The sequence below is a fragment of the Bos indicus x Bos taurus genome, chromosome 1 (assembly GCF_003369695.1).
Source record: "Bos indicus x Bos taurus breed Angus x Brahman F1 hybrid chromosome 1, Bos_hybrid_MaternalHap_v2.0, whole genome shotgun sequence".
Lineage (NCBI taxonomy): Eukaryota > Metazoa > Chordata > Mammalia > Artiodactyla > Bovidae > Bos > Bos indicus x Bos taurus.
Genome location: NC_040076.1, coordinates 35862439 through 35888806, shown reverse-complemented (window position 1 = coordinate 35888806; position 26368 = coordinate 35862439). Strand labels below are relative to the sequence as shown.

Here is a 26368-nt window from a genome sequence, read left to right as displayed (position 1 = left end):
CCACTTGCAAATTTAGAAATCAATGTTGTACTTTCTGCAAAGAAGAAATGGTTCATACTTTTAAGATACCAAAAGTACTACATATTAAAAGTATTAAGTATATTATAGCACTGATTCTGACATTTTATGTTTTATACCATCTACTCTTCCATTACAGTGTAATACATTTAAAGGAACAAGCTATGGACCATTTAAAATATTTCACAGGTAGATTCTTTTCTAAAATATGGAGGGCAGAGGAATCTGGTGTGCTGCAGTCACAAAGAGTTGTACACGACTAAGTGACTGAACAACAACAACAGGAGCGAGGAATGGGTTCTGAGACAAAGGAAATTGTAAGGTATAGTTGAAATGTTTGGATATTAAATTTCAGCAAATTAGAATTCCTTGAAAAGTGTCATAAAAGTTACATAAAGCATCTTAGTCTAAAAAGTATTAAAATAATTGATGAAAATATATTTCTTTTAAAAGCAATATACTGATTATATACTTTGAGCCCAGCACTTAAAGCTATTAAATCTAAGGACAGTTTGACTACTATCATGAAGGTGCACATACTCTATTTAGAGAGACAATACAGAGAATACAAAACAAAAAATGATGGCAAGCAACACAGAAAGTAAAACCAAAATTTCACTTCCATTTCACACTAGCTGTGTGGGTGTTCCTAAGTTTCAGTTTACCGTCCACTTTTTTTTTTTTTTTTTGCACACAGAATTCCTTTGAGAAGCTCATGAGGTTTCATAACATGCTCCCAAATCTCTAGCTCTGACTTCTCCAGTTTGCATAACTGGTTATTTCAATTTAGATTGGTTTCTATCACTTTAATCCATTTCAGTTCAGTTCGTTGCTCAGTTGTGTCCAACTCTTCGCGACTCCATGGACTGCAGCACGCTAGGCCTCCCTGTCCCTCACCTCCCGGCATTTGCCCAAGTTCATGTCCATTGAACTGATGATGCCATCTAACCATCGCATCCTCTGTCGCCCAAAGACACTAAATATTCCTCTAACCTGTTTGGTTTTAACCTGTTTGTTTTTCATAGTCTCTGATTTTTATTATACTTTTGCCCACAATTTTATCATTCTCCATGTTACCACCTTAGACCCTTTAATTTTCCATATGTACTTCTATAGGGGTTGCTAAACTAATCTGCTACCAGTCTCCTAGATTATTTCATTTAGTACTTGTTCAGTGTGCTTTCTGGTATTAAAAGCAACAGAAACATGGGTTTAGGAGTCAGAAGGATCAGGATATGAATCCTGGGCATTCTTCTAGGTTGGTTTCCTCAGTGTCAGTTAATGTGCTTTATTTATTCTCTTTTTCATTTGTTGATTGCTCTACTTGGAAAATAATTATTTCTAAGATGAGCTTATCTGTCAAAGTCCTTATCAAGTAACTCTTCATGAAAACTTTCATGAATACCCCAAACTAAAGTGATAATTATTTCAGAACAGATCTTATCTGTCTTACTGATTTCATGCCTTTCATAAACTTCCTTGTTTTAGAAGGCCTGTTTCCTCACATATTAATGCATTGTAAATCTTCTCAATGACACACTGTATGGTGGAGCTAATGGAAAAGAACAGGGATTGAGAATAAATGAGACCTACTCACCAGGCCTGCGTCTCAATCAGGTATTATATACCAATTGGGATGGTACGGCCCAGTCCACAGTGAGCCATCATTTTCTAAGAATAGCCCTAATACACAGGGTTGGAAGCTCAGTGGCCATGCCTTCTATATGACCCTCCTCACTATTCCTGAAATATTAATCTAAGGATGGGAAACTGACCTCAGTTCAGTTAGAAACCCTGGAATGGTCTCAACTCTAAACTATGAAGCCTGGGGAGTGTTGCCATTCTTCTGGTCTACAAAAAGAAAGACTGAAGCCAACTGGCAGATCAGAGATACTTTTAAAAAACCCCAGCAATCTCAACATCCTTGTTAGCAGTTATTTTTGAGGACCACCCATATCTCTGCCCTTGATGTGGCTTGTGTAATATCCCAGTATTCATTCAATAAATGCTACCTTTTCCCTGAACCAGTTATTCCAACCCCATTTTGTTATTATTAATAGCTGTGTGGCTTTTACTTCTTTTATCCAGAATTTTCTTACACATAAAAAGCATTAAGACAGATAAGTGAAAACATCTAGGTAAAATGTCTAGTATATACTGATGTTTATTAAATTGCTCACTGATAGTCTTCTTTATGAAGACCAGAGGGAAACTTTAATGAACCTTCTGTTTTCTTTTCCCAAAAAGGGTCCTTACAAAAAACATAGCACTGGGACTTTCCAGTGGTGTAACAATCCGCCTTCCAGTGCAGGAGATGCAGGTTTGATCCCTGGTTGGGAACTAAGATCCCACATGCCTTGGGGCAACTAAACCCCCTCACCGCAACTAGAGAGCCTGCATGCTGCAGGTTAGAGAGCCCGCACCCTTAAAAGCCCGCGCACCACAGGTAGAAAAGCCTGCAGGCCACACTGAAGAGTCTGCACGCCTCAATGAAGACCCAAGTGCAGCAAATAACAAACAAAAAGCCTCACAGCACTGACTTGGTGTACAAACACATTTCCCAGGTAGCTCACTGCTAATATAACCATCAAGTTATCTAATTGCAGAGAGACTATAAAATGATTTATAGCCACCCTTACCACATAGATTTTTTTCATACTATACCCATTTTATAATAAGTAATATTTAATAGTAGAGGCTGCTCAGGTTTGAATCTTGGCTTCATTTATCCCATAAGATTGCTAGAGTAAATGAGATAAAAAATATATAAAGCACAGATTAATGAAAGCACTCAGCCAATACAAGCAGCTGTTATTATTATTTTATTATTGATGGTGAGAGAACTAGATTAGTAGCTTGTTTCATTGGCTTGAGTCAAGAATAAACCTGGACTGTACATCAAGTTTTGTCCTCAGAAAGGGGAGATGAAGAACAAGCTGAAGACCAAAATGAAACAGACAACACAGACCTTGTAAGCTGGAAGAATCCTGCTATTTAAATTACAGTGAAAATCAACTTTTACAAGAAAGAAGACCCTAGCACTCAGAAATATAAAGGAGAGAGGTAAAAGAAATAAGAGGGCAGGCAATCAGAACTCAGCCTACTCAGAAGAAAGGACAAAGAAGCAGGCTAAGGAATCCTTTTTTGTTAGGCAGCTGGGAGGCACACACCCACCTTCTATTTTTAGAAGGTGACTGTGGCCAGGAGCAGGAAAGATAGGCTCTGTTCTATTTTTGAAGTTCCTCTCTAAAGAGTAGAAATTGGTTAGCCAAGAGAAGAAGAAAATAAAATGTTTTCCTGGTCATTTTTTGGTTTGTTTATAGGTGATTCCAGTTTACTTATAAGTATGTCAAAATGAAAGACTAAAGATGGTCTTAAATAGTTTAAATAAAGCCAAGGGTAGAGAACATTCCTATCACCATAGAAAAGATATATTAAACAGTAATGACTATACACTGTTTCAAAATAATTACTATCAAGAAATGATAATACTTTGAAAACTACTTAGAAGTGTATGTTTTAACCACTATCTCCTGATCCTCTTCTCTATTTGCAACTCCAATTTACATAGTACACTTTTGAATAAAAATTTGTATAATCTAATTTACAGTCCCACAGAAGATAAGTCCACTAGTTTCTAGACCTAACTCTATTAACTAGCTTTTGACTCCATCTCTGAATCTAAAGATTTTAGTCTATAACATCTATATTAAATAAGTTTATCTTTACACCTCCTTCAAGCTATTCTTTTAAGTATCTAAGAACTTAAAATTTGAAAGCATTCATTAAAAAATATTTATAGCCCATACCATTTCATATTATTTTGTTAGGTAAATGAGACCTAGTTTTCTCTCAAGAATTGGTGACTTGTAAAAGTGGTAGTATTGTGTCTGTGTGTACTGAGGTAGAGGAGGCAAAAGATATTAGGATTTTTTTCTAATTATTTTTGATTTTATCTAATAGTAAAATACTCTCAAATTAAATAGTCTTAAATTAAAATACTCTCAAACCACATTCTGAATTACATGATTACTTGGATCATGTAATTGGATGCTTCATATGTTCTAACAACTTTTTAATGGCTTTTTAAATGCTCAGAAAAACTAACAGTCACATAATATCATTTATATTAGCACCCCCTCACCCCCTAAATGAACTACTTAGCTATGAATCTAGCAAAATATGTATGAGATCTACATGAGGAAAACAAAAAACTCTGATGAGTGAAATCAAAGGAGTAAATAAATGAAAAGATAGTCCATGTTCATGGACAAGAAGACTCAATATTATCAAGTTATTAGTTCTTCTCAGCTTAATCTACAGATTCAACCCCAATCTAAATCCTGGTAGTTATTTTATGGATATGGACAAACAGATTCTAAAGTTGCTATGGAGAAATAAGAGACCCAGAATAGTGAATATAATACTGAAGAAGAACAAAGTTGAAGGACTGATACTACCTAACTTCAGGACTTAATATAAACTAACATAATGAAGACAGTGTTGTACTGGTTTAACAACAGACATATAGATCAATGGGAGAGAACAGAGAGCCTAGAAATATATATACATGCTGCTAAGTCACTTCAGTTGTTCCGACTCTGTGTGACCCCCTAGACGGCAGCCCACCAGGCTCCTCCGTCCCTGGGATTCTCCAGGCAAGAACACTGGAGTGGGTTGCCATTTCCTTCTCCAGTGCACGAAAGTGAACAGTAAATACAGTCAATTGTTCTTTGACAAAGAAGCCAAGGCAATTTGGAGCAAATGGAGCAAATATCTTTTCAATAAATGGTGCTCAAACAACTAGACATTCACATTTAAAAAAAGATGAATCTAGACACAGATCTTGTGTGTTAAGTGGCTTCAGTCATATCTGACTCTCTGCAACCCTATGGACTGTAGCCTGCTAGGCTCCTCTGTGGGATTCTCCAGGCACAGACCTTACACCCTTCATAAAAATTAACTAAAAAGGAGGGATCATGGTCTAAACAGAAAACACAGAAGACCTTATGTATGGTGATGCCTTTTTAGATATAACACCAAAGACATGATCCATGAAAGAAATAACTGACAAGCTGGACTTCATTAAGATTGAAAACTTCTCTGTGAAAGACAGTATCAAGTCACAGACTGGAAAAAAATATCTGTAAAAGACTCATCCAATAGATGACTGTTATCAATATACAAATAACTCTTAAAACTGGACAATAAGAAATCAAATAACCCAATTAAAAAATAGACTAAAGATCTTAACAGATACCTCACCAAAGAAGGTATACAGATGGCAAATAAGCATGTGAAAGCGTGCTCCACATCATATGTCATCAGGGAAATGCAAACTACAACTAAATTAAAACAACAATGAGATACTACTACATACCTATTAGAATGGCTAAATCTGGGACACTGAAAATAACAAATGTTGGTGAGGATGTAGAGCAACAGGAACTCTCATCCATTGTTAGTGGAAATGAAAAATGGTACAGACACTTTGGAAACCAGTTGGTCAGTTCCTTACAAAACTAAAAATACTCTTACCATAAGTTCCAGCAATCATGCTCCCTGGTATTTACCTAAAGGAGTTGAAAACTTATGTCCACACAAAAACCTGCACACAGATGTTTATAGCAGCTTATTCATGACTGCCAAATCTTGGAGGCAACCAAGATGTTCTTCACTAGACAACAGATAAATAAACTGTGGTACATCCAGAAAATGGAATATTATTCAGCACTAAAAAGAAATGAGCTATCAAGCTCATTTGAAAGCTATCAAGCTCAAATGAAAAGACGAGGAGGAAACTAAAATGCCTATTACTAAGTGAAAGAAGCCAATCTGAAAATGCTGTATACTATATGATTCCAACTATATGATACTCTGGAAAAGGCAAAACTATAGAGATAAGAGGCAGAGGTGGGAGGGAAGAGATAAATAGGTTGAGCAAAGAGGATTTTTAGGGCAGCAAAAATACTCTGTGTGATATTATACTGATATATGTCATTATATGTTTGTCCAGATCCATAAAACAATTAACAGCAAGAGTGAACCCTAAACATAAACTGGACTTTGGGTGATTAATATATGTCAATGTAACTTTGTCTCTGGTTTAAAAAAAAAAAAAAAAGTACCATTGTGGTGAGTGTTTTGATAATGGGGAAGGATATGCATTTGTGGGGACAAGGAGTATGTGGAAAATGTCTGTACTTCCCTCTCAATTTTGTTGTAAACATAAAACTTCTCTGAAAAATAATCTCTTAAAAAATTTAAAACTAACACTCTAAATGTAATGTAAAACATAATTATTTCATTATAACACATTTCTTAAATATTAACACTGTTTATTACTGGCACATGATCATTTTCTTTTTTAACCCTTAGGTCTTACAACCCATTGTTTCTTGCACAATAAATGTGTGTGTGTGGGGGGGGGGGGGGGGGGATGGCTTAACATTTTCACGTAACTTTTAAAAAAATAAGGTATAAATTCTGCTAACGAATTCTCCTTCTGCATCCCATCTCACCATTTCTTTGTCTGTATTATGAACACTTACCAGATACAGTACATATCCCCATTCTGGAGCTGTGAAATAAGAAAGGATTCACAGAGTTGCAAGGCTAACATAGTCTTGCCTTCTTTTTCAGTGTTACAGATGATATCAATTCCACTCTTACAATCAGTTTTCAGTAAATGCTATAAGATGGAAAGAAAACTCAGTTCATATCATTAAAAATATCTAGAAAGATAGTTGTAATAAATGTTTAAGCATTAAGAAGAATTTAGATTTCTAATTTTCTTCTACAAAGACAATGAATTATACAGAACTATTTTTATGGTTTTCCATAGTTTCACTATATATAGCACCTACAGTTTATAATGATTACTTTTAACCTCAATGTCCATAGCTTGTAGGTACGTAGGGTCCATATTAGGAAAAGATTAATTCTTTCATCTTAAAAAAACACCAAAGTAACAAACACTGGAATTTAATTTCTTAGCATTTTAAGATGCAAAATCCTGATGCTTCTCAGTTTTTATTTAACCTGTCACACCAGAAACTCGCTCAACATGAATAATGCTTATCAATGAAAATTCTAATTTCATCATTTGTTAATATGAGCTAATTCAATATGAGCTTAAAAATGGTATCAAAGGGAATAAATCTAGATAATGTAATCTTACAGCCTTTGATAGTACTGTAAAAGGAATTTACCAAAAATGGGCTACATATTTTTTGGTAAGTTTAATAGGCAAACAATCTCAAACAATACCTCTCGGAATAGGTGATCTTCTACAGGTGACATAAACAGACAGGTGAAGAGTGCTTGATGGAAGTACAAGTCTTTACTGATTTCTGGGTGATTTATACAACATTTAATAAGAGCCATTGCTTCAGGTATGCGTTCACAAGCAATTAGGTATCTGGCACGTAGTTCAAAGAATAGTGGATTTTCAGAACTTAAATATTTGTTCACTATATTAAAAAGAAAACAGACTCTTATTACTCTCAAGAAAAGACTGTCTCAAACATTTTTCTTTGACACTTCAGCACTAACATGTAGTATCTAATTAAATTAACTATTTAATTAAATAGCATTTTCCTTATTAGGAGTTTGTGAAAAGAATATATCAGTTAAATGATTGGGAAAATGGCAATAAAAGACAACAAAACTATGCCCAAGAAATATTTGCTGATTCTTTCTCAATCTAAATAAAGAAGCAAAATTAGAAAAACAAACAAACATGAAATACTCTTTTTTTGTGTTCTCTAATGTTAAAATATGTTTCAAATGGCACAGGATCTGGAATTTCTTTCTAGTCTAAGATTATGTACTTTGTCTTCTTACCATTATTTTCATTACTGTAAGATTAGAAGGCTAAATCCTAATCTGCCATTAAAACCATATTAATTATAGCAAAATATAATTTGAATTAGTGAAAAGTTTGGTCATAAAAGAAATACATTTTATTACTTTATAACAAAAAAGTAAGCTAAATGTAATGTCAAATAGGACTGCTTATTAATATATGTCCATTAATATATGCCCAAGGATAATTACTAAACTTAATACTTGCTTTTACACAGTTTTAAAATATATAAACACCTTTAGCTACATAAGTTTATTCAGACCTAACAACAACCTCATGACAGATATAATACTTGTTTTACAGATCACAAAACTGAGTCTCAGAGAGGTCAAATGACTTGCCCAAGGACAAAGAATTAATTAAATAAGTGGCAGAGCAGGAAATGGAACCCATATTTCATAATTTCAAATGCAAAAATGTTTTAGTTAATTATATATATTTAATCAATAGCTTCTGAAATGCCTATGAGTAATGTTTTATTTGGGCTTCAACATTTGCCTTGCAACTCTGTTTATAATATATGAACAGCATACAAATATGATTTGTATAGTTAATGCAAAAATAAACTTCAGACTGATCTTTACCCTAATGATCACAAGAGTCAAGGCATCCACATTAATGAGCTTCTAGAGCAGCTTTTCCCAAAATGAAGTATGCTAGGGTAAGTATAAAAGGAGTATGTATCAAAGAACTATACATAGTATGTGCTGTGCTGTGCTGTGTTTAGTTGCTTAGTCATGTCCGACTCTTTGCAGCCCCATGGATTATAACCCACCAGGCTCCTCTGTCCATGGGAATTCTCCAGGCAAGAATTCTGGAGTGGGTTGCCATGCCCTCCTCCAGGGGATCTTCCCAACCCAGGGACTGAACCAGGTCTGAGGCATTGCAGGCAGATTCTTTACTGTCAGAGCCACCAGAGAAACCTATAAACTGTGTATATAAAGGGTATCAGCCTCACACCGACCAACAATGGGTTTGTTCTAGCTCCTACTTAGAGAAACCTAAAAGTTATCTGAAAATCCAAACTCTTCTCTCTTGTTCTCACTCTGTATGAATCTGTCTTTGCCCAGCTCCTGTACCCTCTGGCCACATTCCCCAGCTTCCTCAGATTCCTTCAAAGCTGTCACCCCTGCCTTCCCTAAATTTGATGGTTCATACATTCCCTCAGTAATCCTACTCTTCCTCCTCCGATGCAACTACTGCCTCTGTCTTCAGTTTTGTTTTTTTTTAATTCCTTTCTGAGACCTTCACATCAAGTGCTAGTTCTCCTTTCTATCCCTTATATTTATACAGTGATACCACTGCCACATGTACCTTAGCTCTTTCCTTCTAGTCTTGTCCTACTTCCCATCTCATTCCACCACTCTCATTTCTCCTGGTCTTATCTCTTTTCATCTTCTCTCACATCTTTTCTTGTCCCCTATGCTTGTATCTGGGGGTCAGCTTGCTTGTAAGCCCTAGAATCATAGCCCCTTCCCCACTCAGTTCTACTCACAACCCACTCCCACCCCTTTACCTGGACAAATAGAAAGATCCTAACATACTCAGGCAGTTGGTGGTGGGCAATGTTTTCTCCCCAATGTCTGAATGGTTCCAGAGGTCTTGTCTTTTCCCTTTGGCCATGTTATAACTGCACTCCATAGGCTCTCCCCATGCTCTCAAATGTGTCCAGACTTTTGTGCTTATTCTAAGTTTCGGTGACCCGAATATTCTGGGGCTCAGAAATAATACAGCAAATATATATATATATTTTTGAAGAATTAATTAGAAATAGTTGACAGAGCTTCCTGCCTTCAAAAGGAGATTTTGGCTCATTGGAATATAGATTAAAGAGAAGGTGATGTCAAAAAGGTATGCAGATAGTAAGGGGATGAGGCAAAACTCCTACTGATGAAGGAAGTTTGGGAAATACTGCTCTAGAGTATTTGGAACTGAAATTTACTTACTCATTTAATTAGTCATTCACTTATGCATTCATGTGGTCATTCATTCAATAAACAAGTACTGATACTTAGCACCTACTACTCTGTACCAGGCACTGGGCTAGGTGTAGGATATGTTAGTGTTTATCAAAACAAAAGCTAAAGGAGCTCCATCCTTCATAGAGTTTCCTGTATAAGGGAGATTCCATGTGCTTAAGCAGGGTGTTGTTTTTTTTTTTAAGGGTGTTCCTACTTAAATAGATTTTAAAAACATAACTGAAGTGACAAATACAAACTCTTTGTAAATAAGTAGCATCTGGATACTAAATATGTTAACACTGAATTTTAATAGGGAATTACTAGAGATAGTTTTACCTAATCTTGTGTCAAATCACTCTTGGGCTGGGTTAATATAGCAAATTAAACACACTTCATGTGAAAATACATTACTCTTATTCAGTACTGTAAATAAAAAACACTAATACTGCTCTAGTTAGAAAATGAAATTGTGTTTGTTTCTCACAAATGTAGGTTTAGATTTGAGTCTCCTGTAGTACCTATCTCCTGAGATGCGGGCTGGGCTTTTAGAACAGCTTGCAACACAGGATCTTCCCATGGGCCACCATCTCTAATGATTCGAGTCACCAGTTCCAGATTCACATTTCCATATCTGCGGAGGTGATTCTGGCATTCCTAGGAGAGAAAAATCATTTTGGCTTTGTGAATTTAAAGGGGTTAAAAACTAAACTTGATCATCATTGTCAATAAAATGACTGATGGTCAATAAGGCAGCTGTTAAACTATGAAAGAGAAAGGGTTGCTTCAGTAACCTAATTAGGGTATCAAAACCCCATTAGTACACAAATAGGCTTTAATGCCAAAGGTTACACAGTTTATATAAAATTGGACTTAGAAAATCCCATTATAGCAGGGATAAAGTGTAACCTAAGGGAAAAACATAAGGGATGCATCATTCCTAGGAAAAGAACCAGGTTGCAAAAATATAAAACGTGTATGTTCAGTTATGTGAGGGCTCATAAAGTTTACATTAACAATGGCAGGCCTGACAATAAGAAGGGAATAAAGAGGTCCCTGTCCAATGCAGACTCTGGCTGGCAGGTAGGTACAGGACCTTGTCCCTGATCCCAGATGTAGAATCTTAGATGTGGCAGAGGCTGGAAGATGGAAATTCTATTCTACTTTGTTGTATAAGTAGATTTAGAGTCTTGAGATGAGAAATGACAGGTTGAAGGAATGAATCTAGCCTATAATATGAAGACTTTGCATTAGATTTAAGGTAAAGATACTATTGATAAGTTGGGCATTAACTGATAATTTGTCTATGCATTTGTGGGGGTTACAAAAGATATTTGAAATGTTTTTATAGACTGGTGATTAAAATATGAGTTATATAACATAAGTTTGTAAACAATGTTAAAGAGAACTTGGTTTACTGAATTTATTTATTAGACTTAGATTTACATGATTTAATCATTTTATTAGGCATTTTAGATTCATTATGTACTTTGTCAGGTGTTTTTTAAAACACTTCATGGAATCTTATAATTTATAAAGATTAACTGAAAATCTAGTGAAGGTATAGATAGATTTATTTTTTAATGCATAAATTGAACTTAAGGCCTTAAGAAAAAACTAGATACTGACATTGGCAGTGCTAAAAACTGGAATAAAATGCACATCACTTAGAACACAAACAACTGTCAAAATTTTTTTCTGTGCTCAAAAAATCCCTCAGACGTGAAAAACTTAGTTATAAAGCGAAGCTTAGGATAAAACCACATACATTTACAAATTTTACTTAGATGAATCATTAGGCTACATATTCAAGGTGGCAATTAACATTTTGCTTTTATTGGCACTTTTCATTCATTGTTAAAATACATGAAAGAGGCTTTGTCTTCTAAGAGAACAAGGCAGCAGAAGAAATTAAGTTTCAAGACAAAGAACCGTTCCAAGAAGTACCACTAAGTCAAACATGAAAATAGCCTCTAAAAGTCACTTATGGAATTCCCAAATTAAAATAAGCAGGCAAGCAAACAAAAACCCTATAAACAGTGGGCAAATTACTTAACCTTTCTGCTTTTTCAGTTAACTCTTCTACAAAATGGATACTAAAAACACCTACTTCATAGGATTGTTGTGAGGATTAAATAACACATAGTACTGAAAAGTGCTTGGGACAATGCCTGACACATAACAAATACTTAATAAGTGCAAGTTACTTTTTTTCTAGTATTTTTAAAGATTCTGAATAAATATTTAATTTTAGGACACCCAACTGCTTAGCATAAAATTAATTTCTATATTTCCATGTGTCAGCATGTTATAGCACTCATAAAAATAAGGTATAAAGTTATTGATCAGCCATGATTTTTTAAACACGTGGAACACAGTAATGATCTGGGCAATGACTTAACGGATAAAAATTATAATCAGTTTCAAACCTCAAGGTAAATAAATTCCTAAATTACTCTAGACATATGTATCATTGCCCATACAAATTAAGCTACTGTAAGCTGGCTTTTGGTCCAAAGCACAAGAAATAAGGTAAGCTGGATGCCAGCCCATGAATCACTGGTGAGGCTTTCAATCTGCTGTGGAACTCTTGGTGAGGCACCAATAATATAGCACTTAGCACTGCGGGACCTAAAACAGGACTTGGGTCTAAAGTCAAAAGATGATGAAACAGATCTACTGCTAATATCTTAAACCTGGCAGAAAATAAGAAACACTTGGAGGTCTTGTTAAAAGATGATTCCCAGACCCCAATTCAAACCTACTGTTTTAATTATTAAACCTACTATTTAATTATTATAATTTAAAGTTTCTAAGGGAAAACCCTAATAACCTGTATGTTTAACAACAGCTAGCCCTCAGTAAGCTCTGGCATATGTTTTCATTGTACTTCCTACATTTAAAGTGCACTATCATAAATGTTTATAGTATAAAGTATATATTTGCACTCCTACCAGTCCTTCTATTAAAATTAGTAAATTAGATTAAGTTCATTTTCTAAGATACAATTATATTTAAGTGAAAGTTTTGTTTTTTGGTGCATGCATTCCTTGAGTCAAATACAACATATTTTGGAGACCACTTCTATGGGGAAGTAAATCTGGATAGGAAATAGAGATGAAATAAAGATTTCACTTTGGTCTATTTAATAAGACACAGAATGAAAGAAAAGTTTTTAAGTATCTTTGGGCTCATTTTTCCTTAAATAGTATGGTGAATGGTTTTCAATTTAAAAGCTCTCAAGTGAAAAAGGAAATACTTAAATCACTCTAGATTTACAACTTACCTTTTCTGAGTATATTTATATTGTATTTTTAGGAGGTTTATTTAATTAAAAAACCTATATATTAACTTGGACCTATATATGAACTTAATCCTTTATTTACTCACTGCATTGTACTAAATATAATTTCCTTGGAAACTTACATTCAGCCTTGTGTCTTTACCAAAGTAGAGAGAAAACATAACTTCCTCACTCTTCTTTTATAATCTGTTTAGTTCCAGAAGACTTTTCTTTCACAAACTTGCTGTCACTTTGCATGTCTGTGTAGCTGCAGGTCAGTGTTCTGGTCATTACACAAACTTAATCTGAATCCTTTTGTTTATCATAGTATAAAAGTTCTTAATACTTAAACTTCGTATTTAAGGACCTCTGAATTTACCAACCTAACTCATTCACCTATGAATGAACACCATGACTCCGCTTCTCCAGCCTGGTTTTTAACGTCTCCTAAGCTTATCTCATACTTCCTTGCCTATGCCTTTTCTACCACTCTTCCCTACAACTTTCTCCTGTCTTCCCACTGAGAAGCCTCCACTAGCTACCTCAATCCATAATAATTCTCCAGCAGTATTGAAAATCTGTACAACTCCACTCTTCTGGTACTCATTATATAGGAGAAAGGCCATGCATTACTGAGTAGGTGTTGCCATCATCTTACTTCCTAGGTAGTTAAAAGTTTCTTCAGTCAGAAAAGGAAAGTATACCAGAGAAGACATATTCTTAAATGATAGATAACTTTTAAAATCAAATTAGGATTTTATAGAAATCTGTGAAAGCAGAAGCATTATGAAATATGTCTTATTTTGAATGAAATCAGATTCCAGAATTAAGTATAAAATACCACGTCAAATTCATTCATAAGCAAGATATTGCAGCAGATCAAAGCAAAAATGTAAAAGGTATTCAATGTGATTGATTTATAAAACCAAAGACTTTAAAACACAGCAAACTCTTTATAATTTATAACACTTGGAAATGAGAAGGATCATATCTTTTATTATTATATTTTCATTAGCTGTGGTAAAGTACTTCAAAACGGGTAAAATTCAAAGATGTTATGCAGTTTTCTTTTACAAAAAGACAGTTCTCACAAATTTGCTGTTCTTTTCTGTGAGAGGTTTCTGAGAAGTATTTATCTGATGTTTTTGAAAAAATTAGCATTCTGAGTTTTCTAATATAGAAAGAATAGTATACAGTGAGAAAGTTATTACTCTGAAAAAGAAAGTTCTTAAGAGATGATCATTTAAAATAGATGTCTGGATGTATTTACATCATTACATGACTGTTGTTGCCCCAATTCAATACCAACTATAATGCTTGTATTTATGCCATTAAAAAAATGTAATTAGAATTTTCTGTTTAAAACATCCTTCATTTGGAGCATTTTAATGAGTTTTCAGTTTATTTGTTTAAAAATGGTTACTGTTCAAGAAAACAGTGATTTCAGAAACAACAAATTTAGTCAAATTGCAAAAAAATTGCAAATTGCAAATTTTTTATTCATATTTTTATGTTTTATAATAGTTGTTGTTTAGTTGGTAAAGTCATGTCCAACTCTTTTGCAACCTCATGAACTGTAGCCCAAGAGGCTCCTCTGTCCATGGGATTTCCTAGGCAAGAACTTTGGGGTGGGTTGCAATTTCCTCTTCCAAGGGGTCATCCCGACCCAGGGATCAAACCCATGTTTCCTGTATTGGCAGGCAGATTTTTTACCACCGAGCCACCTGGGAGCCCATATAGTATTAATGAAAGTGAAAGTGTCCATCACTGTCGTGTCGCACTCTTTGCAACCCCATGGACTGTAGCCCACCAGGCTCCTCTCTCCACGGGATTCCCCAGACAAGAATATTGGAGTGGGTTGCCATTCACTTCTCCAGGGGATCTTCGGGACCAGGGATCGAACCTGGGTCTTCCACATTGCAGGTAGATTCTTTACCATCTGAGCCACAGGGAATATTTCCAAATACTATAGTATTAGTACATGTACATAAAATAACACCTATACACATATTGGAGATATATGTTCAAACTTAAAAAGTCTGAATGGGTATGATATCAGAAGTCTAAGGATTCCTAGTTTTAGGTATTATTTATTTATTTTGTGTTTGGTATCAGTTATAAAACTCATCTTCTTCTATTGATCCTAATGGCTTGGCAGTTTTCTTCAACATCTCCTGGTCTGCTGCTTCTTTGCCATTAATAGGTTTGTACTCTAGTCGATGCCTTCATCTGCTATCACTCAGATAGCTGCAGTAAAGTTTCTTATTTCTCTCTCTCCCCATTAAGGTGGTCTTGAAAAGGCTTTAAAATGTTAAGACCATGAAGCATTTAAGATAGTATAAATAAAAACATTTCTTTAAACCTATTCTTTTGACCCATACATTATTGCACACACGTGGCTGCATCATTTAGTAGATTAGGGAACACTGGAAAGAAGGCTGAGTTGAGAATAGGATTCTATAAACCTCAACTCATTTGAGCTTAAGTTTCTGATCTATAAAACAAGGAATTATTAAATTTCTAAGGTGACTGTCATCTTAAAATTATAAAAAATTCACTATTTGCATATAAATTATCCATATTTCACTTTAAAAATAACTAGAAATTATGTATTTATAAGTGAACTATTCGGAGAAGGCAGTGGCACCCCACTCCAGTACTCTTGCCTGGAAAATTCCATGGACAGAGGAGCCTGGTAGGCTGCAGTCCATGGGGTCGCAAAAAGTCGGACATGACTGTGATACTTCACTTCCACTTTTTACTTTCATCCATCAGAGAAGGAAATGGCAACCCACTCCAGTGTTCTTGCCTGGAGAATCCCAGGGATGGTGGAGCCTGGTGGGCTGCCATCTCTGGGGTCGCACAGAGTCGGACACAACTGAAGCAACTTAGCAGTAGCAGCAGTGAACTATTGGGGCTTTTGAAAAAATAAAAATATTTATGAGTTATTATCTCCTATTTAATAAACCTGATTAAATTTTTTTACATTAAAAATTTTTAGGTAACAATGTAAATGTTACTTAGTTTTTTTCTGAAGGGAAATCAATCATAAATAAAGTAAAACCACCAACTCAGTATAATCAGATTTCAGAATTAATTGGTAGTTGCCATAATAGGCTTCCCTCATGGCTCAGATGGTAAAGAATCCACCTGCAGTGTGGGAGACCTGGGTTTGATCCCTGGGTTGGGAAGATCCTCTGGAGGACGGTATGGCAACCCACTCCAGTATTCTTGCCTGGAGGATCCTCATGAACAGAGGAACCTGGCAGGCTATAGTCCATGGGGTCACAAAGAGTAGGAAATGACTGAGCAACTAAGCACAGCACAGCACAGCACTTTCAATTTAAAGACAGAAAATTTAATTTCTGCATATCTTATTAAGAACCATTTACTTCTAATTTAGTTTAAAATTATTTTTACATAGCAAGTCTGAAGAGTACAAAGAAATATATTTCTATGTGTGTTATCTGAGTGTGAAAGTACAACCTACCCTACTATCAATAATTTAAAATAAGTAATGAAATGATATGGCCATCAGAGAAGTGCTATTGTTACAGTTCTAACCTGTAAGACAGACCCTGAAGCAGAATTAGGGTAGCTGCAAGATTTACTTGAACACAGGTTCCTAGGCAAACTAAATATAAAATATGACTCCGTGAATAGGTCAGTCAAGAGAACAGGTCACAATATGGGTTATGTTACAAATTGACAAGTTACTAAAGCTCCAATAAATATTGTTGAATGAATGAATAAAATTTCTCAAGTCTTTGGTTTAATGATTTATTTAGAAATATTTTATCTGGGAAAATATATATTACTTTAGGTATTAATATGTTCAGATAATATGGGAACACAATTTTGAAACTGCTTCTCACAGAAGGTCTTGCTCTTAAGCTGATATTTGTTGTTCAGTCACTCAGTTGTGTCTGACTCTTTGCAATCCCATGGACTGCAGCATGCCAGGCTTCCCTATCCTTCACCATCTCCCAGAGTTTGCTCAAACTCATGTCCATTGCATGGAGTCAGTGATGCCATCCAAACATCTCGTCCTCTGTCATACCCTTCTCCTCCTGCATTCAATCTTTCCTGGGATCAGAGTCTTTTCCAATGAGTTGGCTCTTTGCATCAGGTGGTCAAAATATTGGAGCTTCAGCATCAAGCCTTCCAATGAATAATCAGGGTTGATTTCCTTTAGAATTGACTGGTTTGATCTCTTTGCAGTCCAAAGGACTCTCAGCAGTCTTCTCCAACAGAGAAGGTTCGAGAAAGAATCAATTCTTCAGCGCTTAGCCTTCTTTATGGTCCAGTCTCACATCCATACATGACTACTGGAAAAACCATAGCTTTGACTAGACGGACCTCTGTCGGCAATGTCTCTGCTTTTTAATACACTGTCTAGGTTTGTCATAGCTTTTCCTTTAAGAAGAAAGTGTCTTTTAATTTTATGGCTGCAGTCACTGTCAGCAGTGATTTTGGAGCCCAAGAAAACAAAGTCTCTCACTGTTTTCATTGTTTTCCCATCTATTTACCATGAAGTGATAGGACTGGATGCCATAATCTTAGTTATCTGAGTGCTGAGTTTTAAGCCAGCTTTTACACTCTCCTCTTTCACTTTCATCAAGAGGCTCTTTAGTTCCTCTTCACTTTCTGCCATAAGGGTGGTGTCATCTTCAATAATTATGAGGTTATTAATATTTCTCCCTGAAATCTTGATTTCAGCTTATGCTTCACCAGCCCAGCATTTCTCATGATGTACTCTGCATATAAGTTAAATAAGCAGGGTGACTATATATACAGCCTTGATCTACTCCTTTCCCAATTTGGAACCAGTCTGTTGTTCCATCTCCGGTTTTAACTCTTGCTTCTTGATCTGTATACAGATTTCTTAGGAGGCAAGTAAGGTGGTCTGGTAGTTCCATCTCTTTCAGAATTTTCCAGTTTGTTGTGATCCACACAGTCAAAGGCTTTAGCGTAGTCAATGAAGCGTAAGTAGATGTTTTTTGGGAATTTTCTTGCTTTTTCTATAATCCAATGGATGTTGGCAATTTGATCTCTGGTTCCTCTGCCTTTTCTTTTTTTTCTCTGCCTTTTCTAAATCCAGCTGATACATCTGGAATTTCTCAGTTCATGCACTGTTGAAGCCTAACTTGGAGTTATATTTTAAAACCTTTTAACCAGAGTTACAAAGGTAGTTTTGAATACCAAGATGAGAAATTTGCCAGATCATTTGGGAAATTTATTCCAATTAGTCTAGGAAAGGGACATGATCTAGGTTTTGAGAAGGTTTTAGTGGAATGTCAATAGTTCTAAACTTATTCCTATTAGCTAAAATAATAAAATCTGGGAGACACACTGGTCTTATGAAGATGATGAATATATACTCTCACTTCTTTTTGTGTGTGTGTTAGTTGCTCAGTCATGTCCGACTCCTTGTGACCCCATGCACTGTAGCCTGCCAGGCTCCTCTGTTCAAGGAATTCTCCAGGCAAGAATACTCGAGTGGGTTGCCATTCCCTTCTCCAGGGGATCTTCCCAAACCAGAGATCGAACCCTGGTCTCCTGCATTGCAGGTAGATGCTTTACCATCTGAGCCACCAGTGAAGCCACTCTAACTTCTCAGGGGAGATCAACATTTGCCCCAGTAAAACATGGTGGACATAACAAGCTATTTACACTCCTCTCTTGTGGCTGGTTCTTTTACTTCTGATTATTTTTTGCTCTTCAAGATGCTATTACAGTAAGATAGCCTTGGGCCTCCTCCTGTTTGTGAGTTTTTGTCCCCTATTTCCTCCACCTCCTTTCCCTACTCACACAAAGAAGGTCAAACAGATGGAAAAATAGGGTAGAGTACCAAGAAAAAAAAAGCTTAATTAAGACCAACTTCTCTGCTCAGTCGCTCAGTTGTGTCAGACTCTTTATAATCCTGTGGACTGTATCCTGCGAGGCTCGTCTGTCCATGTGATTCTTCACACAAGAATACTAGAGTGGGTCGCCATTTCCTCCTCCAGGGGATCTTCCCTGACCCTGGGATTGAACCCTGCATCTCTACAGAGCTCTAGCAGTAATGCGTTTAGATTACAGGTTGGGGTTTTGTTGACTACTTCAGGGTCAATCTCTCCCCCCCCCCTAAATTAAACAAGTGAACAAAAATCTATATAACATTTATTTTTCTCTTGATTAATAAAATGATACATGGTCTTGACTTGAAACAAATTAGAGAGATATACATAAAAACGCATAAATCTACCATTAATTGGGCATCCTTCAGTTCAGTTCAGTTCAATTTTCAGTTGTGTCCAACTCTTTACAATCCCATGGACTGCAGCATGCCAGGCTTCTCTGTCCATCATGAACTCCCGAGCTTGCTCAAACTCATGTCCATCGAGTCGGTGATGCCATCCCACCATCTCATCCTCTGTTGTCACCATCTCCTGCCTTCTTCTTTCTCAGGATCAGGGTCTTTTCCAATGAGTTGGCTCTTGGCATCAGCTGGCCAAAGCATTGGAGCTTCAGCTTCAGCATCAGTCCTTTCAAGGAATATTCAGGACTTATTATTTCCTTTAGGACTGACTAGTTTGGTCTCCTTGCAGTGCAAGGGACACTCAAGAGTCTTCTCCAGTTGAAAAGTATCAATTCTTTGGCACTAGCCTTATGGTTCAACTCTCACATCCATATATGACTACTGGAAAAACCACAGCTTTGACTATATGGACCTTTGTTGGTAAAGTAATGTCTCTGCTTTTGGGCATCATTAGTACTTGGATATTCCAAAGATATTTAAAACTCTTGCGTCTAGAATGGAACTTATCTTCTTTCTAGATCTTCCTCTTCCCCATATGATCAATGCTCAGTTAGTGAATAGCACTACTCTACGTGGTTATTTGAAAGAAGGAAACTGGCAACCCAGTCCATTATTCTTGCCTGGAGAATCCCATGGACAGAGAAGCCTGGTGGGCTGTGGTCCATAGTGTTGCAAAGAGCTGGACAGGACTGAAGTCACTTAGCACATACATGGTTACTTCAGCTTAAATGCCCAAGAATATACTTGATTCCTCTTTATTTTCCTTACTTCCATCCAATCAGTACTATAATCTGAGATCTCAGTTGTTGATTATTGTGTGTGTACTTTTATTCAAAATTTATAGTTTCTTTTTTTCAGAATAATTTCTGATATTAATAGGATTTTCATAACAACATATTAACAATAGTGTGCTTACTTTTACTTGTTTCTTCAGATCAGTCCTGTTTTTTTTTCCCATAACCACTCTGTGTAAATTCTTTGCTTTGATCACTTCTAAATCAGCTGGTTTCTTTCTTTCATTTTCCTGATAAAAGATAGGTAGCTGGTTTGTCTTCTAAGTATCTGGACTATTTATTTCTGTTGCCCTCTCTCATAAACTACAGGGCTTGGCATCTGTATTATTAAATAATACTTTTTCCCTTTAAAAACTCAGGATATTATTTGTTCTGCCATTTGTTACAATGAAGAAGTTCACTGCAGACCTGATTTTATTCTTTCCTTTATGAGAACCCTAGTTTTTCTATGTGAGTCCTGCATCTGTAGGAGTTTTTTTTATCCTAAAAACGAAGACTGTAATAAGATATGGCTGTATGTAACCATGAATTGAAAATTAATTTTTAAAAATTATTTACTTCACTGGTTTGGTTTTTCTTAGAGCTAGTCTGCTGTTGATAGCCTTCACTACACTTTTAATTTAGTGGTTTCCTCTCCATATAGTATTTTACTTCCATACATCCTTGAGGTTGTCCTTTCTTTTAAATTTCACTTCAGTTTCACAGAAGATACTTGAGACTCAACCACAGCAAGAACATAACTGATCCTTAAAAAACAAACAAAAAAAAGAAAACACCTTTTATCTTACCATGTAACTGATGGTAATTCATGTTATTTAGTCTCTTCATTCATCTCTACCTAGAGTATTTATAACAGAGAGCTGTTTTACTAATGGATAAATAGGTCTTTGTCAAATTTTTCAAGTCCAAACAGAGAAGGTAAAAGTTTCTAACTATGATTTGTTAAGAGTAATGGCCTGTGAGGCAGTAAATTATGAGGAAGCTACAGCTGGAGCTGTACAGCTGAGCTATTCAGAAAACGGTCTTAACCTCTGGGTATTGGGACAGGCTGCATTTAGTTTGGGTCATACCATCATTCTCTCAATGAAAGGAATGCTCTCATGCAGAGCCATACATGCCATTTTTAATGTAGATTTAACAGTCACATCACAATTCCTGTTCTGTTGGTTCTGCTGCACACCTAGTGTATTTTCAGGAAGCACCAACCAGAATGAGATTGGCCACATACCAAATGACCCACTATTTGCTATTTCCTCTGGCCTCTACTGTTACAAGCTGGTGGGGGGAGCCACATATTACTGGATAGCACTGGATGGTTCTCTCTTTTATCTCTGTCTCTCATTTCCCTATTTAATCACATTCAGTTAACCAACTGCCGATTTTATAGCATTCACAAGGAATTTTTTTCCAAATTTTACATTATTTTTGTCATTTCATTGAGAGTCTGTTTAATAAAATTAATGGATTTTGGAGACCAAGTGTAATGAATTCAATTACAAGCCTATGGAAAGCTCACCAATGAACAGATTAAAATAAAAATAATAATAATGAAGTTGGTGCATCACACAAGAAATGTGTCATCTTATGTTGAGGTAAAGAAAAATTACCAGAGGCCAAGTTCCAAGAAAGCAAGCTTTTAGGAGCCAGCACAGATCCTCCTCATCTTACAATGGGGTTAAGGCCTAATAAACCACTGTAAGATGAAAATACCATAAGTCGAAAATGCATTTAATACATCTAACCTCGCAAACATCATAGCTTAGCCAAGCCGGCCTTAAAAATGCTCAGAACACTTCTACTGGGCTTATAGTTGGGAAAAGTCATCTATCACAAAGCCTATTTTATAATAAAATGTTCAACACCTCATGTAATTTATTGATTATACTGAAAGTCAAAAACAGAATGGCTGTCTGGGTACAGAATGGTTTTAAGTGTACTGGTTGTCTACTCTCATGATAGCATGGCTAATTGGAGCTACTGGGAGCTGCTGCCACTGCCCAGCATCATGAGACAGCACCATATACCATATCATTAGCCAGGAAGAGATCAAATTTCAACATGTGAAGTACACTTTCTACTGAATGGTACGCTTTCACACCATCGTAAAGCTGAAAAATCCTAAGTTGAACCACTGTAAGTTGGGGACAATCTGTATATGGAACATCTGGCTCTAAGAATGAAGTTTCCTCTTGGAATAAAGCAGAGTAAAATATAGTCAATGGATAAGAAGAATAAGTAATTTCTACCTAAACAACTCAAGGTTTAGGAAATCTGAAATTCACAGAAGAAAAGAATAAGCTTAAGAGGTAGGTTTTGATTTCATCATGAAAAACAGAAATCCTAATAATATGACTTCATGAGTTCACATACTTCACCAGACAGGCTATAGGCCTTCCTTAGACCTTAAACCTGATCATTTTTCTAAGAACAACGCCAAACGGAGGACCCTATACAGCAAATACAGTTACTGTTTCTACTTAACAAACAATGAAACTGACACTGAAATTATGTAACTTGCCCAAGATGACAGAGTGGCAAGTCGGGAAATGGGAAGGAAATGGGTGGGGGAAGAGAATGAACAATTAACTCAAATCTGCCAAGAATGTTAGTCCCTTGCTAATTCAAAGTGTGATCTAGGGACCAGCACCATCAGCATCACCTCATAGCTTTTAGAAATGCAGATTCTCAGGTCCCAACCCAGAACTACTGAATCATTAACTTGGATTTTAACAAAATTCCCATACACTAAAGTATGAGCACCTGTGTTTGTCCTACTTCTTGCAAAGAAGAGCATGATGTTAGCTGGTATGAATCTGTATGAAAGATGGATAGAAATGTACCACTTGGGAACTAGGGCTTGTACTAGTAGAAAGTATTAAAAAAAAAAATTCAAAAGGTGACATTGGGTTCGTCATTGGATTATCAAAGGTTGGTCTAAAGCCTGGAGAATTCACAAGCTTACAAATGTGAGGTTTTAAAGGAGTATACATGATGGACTACATATTGTCTTTTCTTGAGTCCCTTAGGGCACATGGCTGGGGAAGCACCAGCAGCAGCGGTTCAGTTAGAAAATGAAGACTATTCTCCAGATAAAGCTAAAATGGGTACAAAAGGTGAAATTTCTCCAAGGAGACAGAAATTAGAGGCTTAGGAAAATTTAGAGTAGGAGTGGGCCACAATATCACAAGTAGCAGAAATGTAGAGACTGAAAACAAACAGGAGAAGGGGTGGGTTTTAGAATTTGTTGAGGAAACAGAAAACTGTGCAAACCTATTGAGGTTGAGGAACTCTCTACTGAGTGATTAATTATTGAGATAACTGAATGGAAACTCTGTTGACAAAGCGAAAAAAGGATATACCCTTCACAAATATTATGATTTCACACATTTAAAACAGAAGTCAAATACTGTCTCTCATCAAATCTAAAAACACTTCAGTATTTCCCACTGAAGTCATTTGTCACTTTCTAAAATACTTGCAATTTACAAAGGTTTGACTTCTTGTCTTTCTGTCTCTAAACTAGAATTAAAGCCCACAATAGCAAGGTTTTTCTGGTTTTGCTTATTACAGTTTTTTGCCAGAGCTTAGTGCATAGCGCACAGTGGGAACTAAATAAATATTTACTGAAGCAAAAATTCAAGAATAGATTGCTAAGGACACAAGTGTCGAAGGAAAAATGGAATGGAAAATTATTTTAAAATACCTGAATATAGACTCTAGTTAGAATGCAGTTTCCATGAGAACAAGTATTTTTACCTCTTTTGCTCAATGTAAGGATGGATACAATAGAAAGTTCAATATAAATGTAACTGATTCTAAGATGTGTTTTTTTCATATTTTTTTTAACACTAAGATCATATTGTTTTACAATACTATCTGAATCCATGTCAGCCTGGTAATGGTTATGATATAGTTGTCATTCTGAACGCAAGGACATCAAAGACAGCATGAAACCTTGCCAGACGGTTTACTGGTGACTCAGAATAAAACCCAAGAGACTAGCAGAGCACTCTTTTAACTCTTGGATATCAAATGGTATAGGTACAGATAATTAATCTAACTTAATACCCCTGAAACAGGAGTCAAAAGGTGACTAAACAGAACTTATTGTAAGTCATTTTAAGCTTTTAAAAACCCAGTACAAATGACTTCTAGTTATTTTATTAACTATTTTAGGAAATGCTACATCACCAACACTTTCGATGCCACTGAAGACAAAACAGTGTAGAAAAACAGACACTGATGACTGGAGATGAAAAGCAATTCTAGAGTCAGATTCTGAGTGTGAAAAGGTTTTAGATATACTTTAGCCAATTAAGTTTGCTTATAGTTTTCCTATTTTAGGACTTCCCTGATAGCTCAGTTGGTAAAGAATCTGCCTGCAATGCAGGAGACCCTGGTTCAATTCCTGGGTCGGGAAGACCTGCTAGAGGAGGGAAAGGCCACCCACTCTAGTATTCTTGGGCTTCCTTGGTGGCTCAGCTGGTAAAGAATTCACCTGCAATGTGGGAGACCTGGGTTTGATCCCTGGGTTGGGAAGATCCTCTGGAGAAGGGAAAGGCTACCCACTCCAGTATTCTGGCCTGGAGAATTCCATGGACTATATGTCAATGGGGTCACAAAGAGTCGGACACAACTGAGCGACTTTCACTTCACTTCCTATTTTATTTATGTACCAGAATGATCAATCATAAAAATCTGTTTTAATTCAACCTAAAACACTTTAAGTAAACATGAAATACAAATTATAGGGGAGAGAAAGCATTGCACAACTTCTCTGTGACTCATGATTTCCTTCCTCAATGTAGAATGCAGTATGTTGTCTCAACAATTATACCCCTAGGGGGAGCTCAAAGTCCATCTTCCTTTATGTGTGTGTGCTCAGTCACTCAGCTGTGTCTGACTCTGCGACCCCACGGGCTGCAGCCCACCAGGCTTCTCTGTCCATTGGATTTCCCAGGCAAGAATACTGGAGTGGCTTGCCATTTCCTTCTCCAGGGGATCTTCCCGACTCAGGCATCAAACCTATGTCTCCTGCATTAGCAGGAGGATTCTTGACCACTGCGCCACCTGGGAAGCCCCACATCTTCCTTTATTCCACCCCTAAAAAGGGCAATGAGATACTGCCAAGGACACATTAGTGAGCCACAGTACTATATATTGCTTCCCAACAAAATGGTAAAAAAAAACATCAAATGATCTTGTATCTACAGGTGAGGTCTTAGATCTTTAGTCATTCCCTTCTAGATTTACTCTTCATTCATAAAGTGTATGCAAAAAGAAAAAGAAAAAAAACCCCTGCCTCCTCTCTTGGGAAGGCTATTAAGGAAATAGATGAGAAAATCAGAAAATAGCCAAGGGGAAAAGTGGCATGGGGACAGACAGCCTGCTTCTAGTCTAGGCAAAAAGAGTGCTTTTTCTATGGCTAAGGGCTATGCATGGGGTTTTGCAACAAAAGCCTTTAGCAATAAAAAGCATGCTAGCAATAAAAGGATATGCTTGGGAAGCTACAGGGGGTGGTGGCAGCAGGCTCCAGTCTAGCAAATAAGGAATTAAAATCTAATGTATGAACTGCTTAGAAGTACAGCTAAAAGTTATTTTAAGAACTTTCTTTTCTGCTAATGTAACAGAATCTTAAGCATTGTCGCATTAGGAAATCTAGAAGCTTATAATCAATAAATAATCAATATACTGTTTTCAGGTGGAGCAAAAGGGTCTGTTTCAAAGGTATATTAAAATGAAATTAATAAACTGTTTTACCTGGAATGATCCAAGAATATCCTTTAAGGGCTCTTCATAAAATTCATCTCTTCCAAAGAACAGCAGCAACTCAAAGAAACTCCTAGAAAGAATAAGCGAATGGATTGATTTTTTTTGCCCCAATTTAAAGATTATCAAGAAATAACAGTTATATAATATCAGATATTTAGTTTTAAAATAGTTGGCTTTGAAAAACTATTAATCATTTGAAGTAAAGTGAAGTTAAAGTCACTCAGTCGTGTACGACTCTCTGCAACCCCATGGACTACATATAGTCCATGGAATTCTCCAGGCCAGAATACTGGAGTGGGTAACTTTTCCCTTCTCTAGGGCATCTTCCCAACCCAGGGACTGAATCCAGCCAGGTCTCTCCGGCATTGCAGGCGG

The 26368-nt window shown here is 36.3% G+C and overlaps 1 protein-coding gene and 1 long non-coding RNA gene across 3 annotated transcripts in view; one reads left to right on the top strand and one right to left on the bottom strand.

Moving 5' to 3' along the window:
• ZNF654 (zinc finger protein 654) overlaps positions 1 to 26368 on the bottom strand; it is an 87479-nt gene that overhangs the window by 9742 nt on the left and 51369 nt on the right. For both annotated transcript variants that reach the window (XM_027552787.1, XM_027552764.1), the window contains exons 3-6: positions 25982 to 26063; positions 10365 to 10500; positions 7288 to 7490; positions 6570 to 6709 (exon numbers count right to left, since the gene is read on the bottom strand). In XM_027552787.1, coding sequence (XP_027408588.1) covers positions 6570 to 6709; positions 7288 to 7490; positions 10365 to 10500; positions 25982 to 26063 — 561 coding nt within the window. The remainder of the gene's footprint in view (positions 1 to 6569; positions 6710 to 7287; positions 7491 to 10364; positions 10501 to 25981; positions 26064 to 26368) is intronic.
• Positions 1 to 26368, top strand: part of LOC113899765 — a 77871-nt gene that overhangs the window by 16010 nt on the left and 35493 nt on the right. The gene's annotated exons all lie outside the window — the stretch shown is intronic.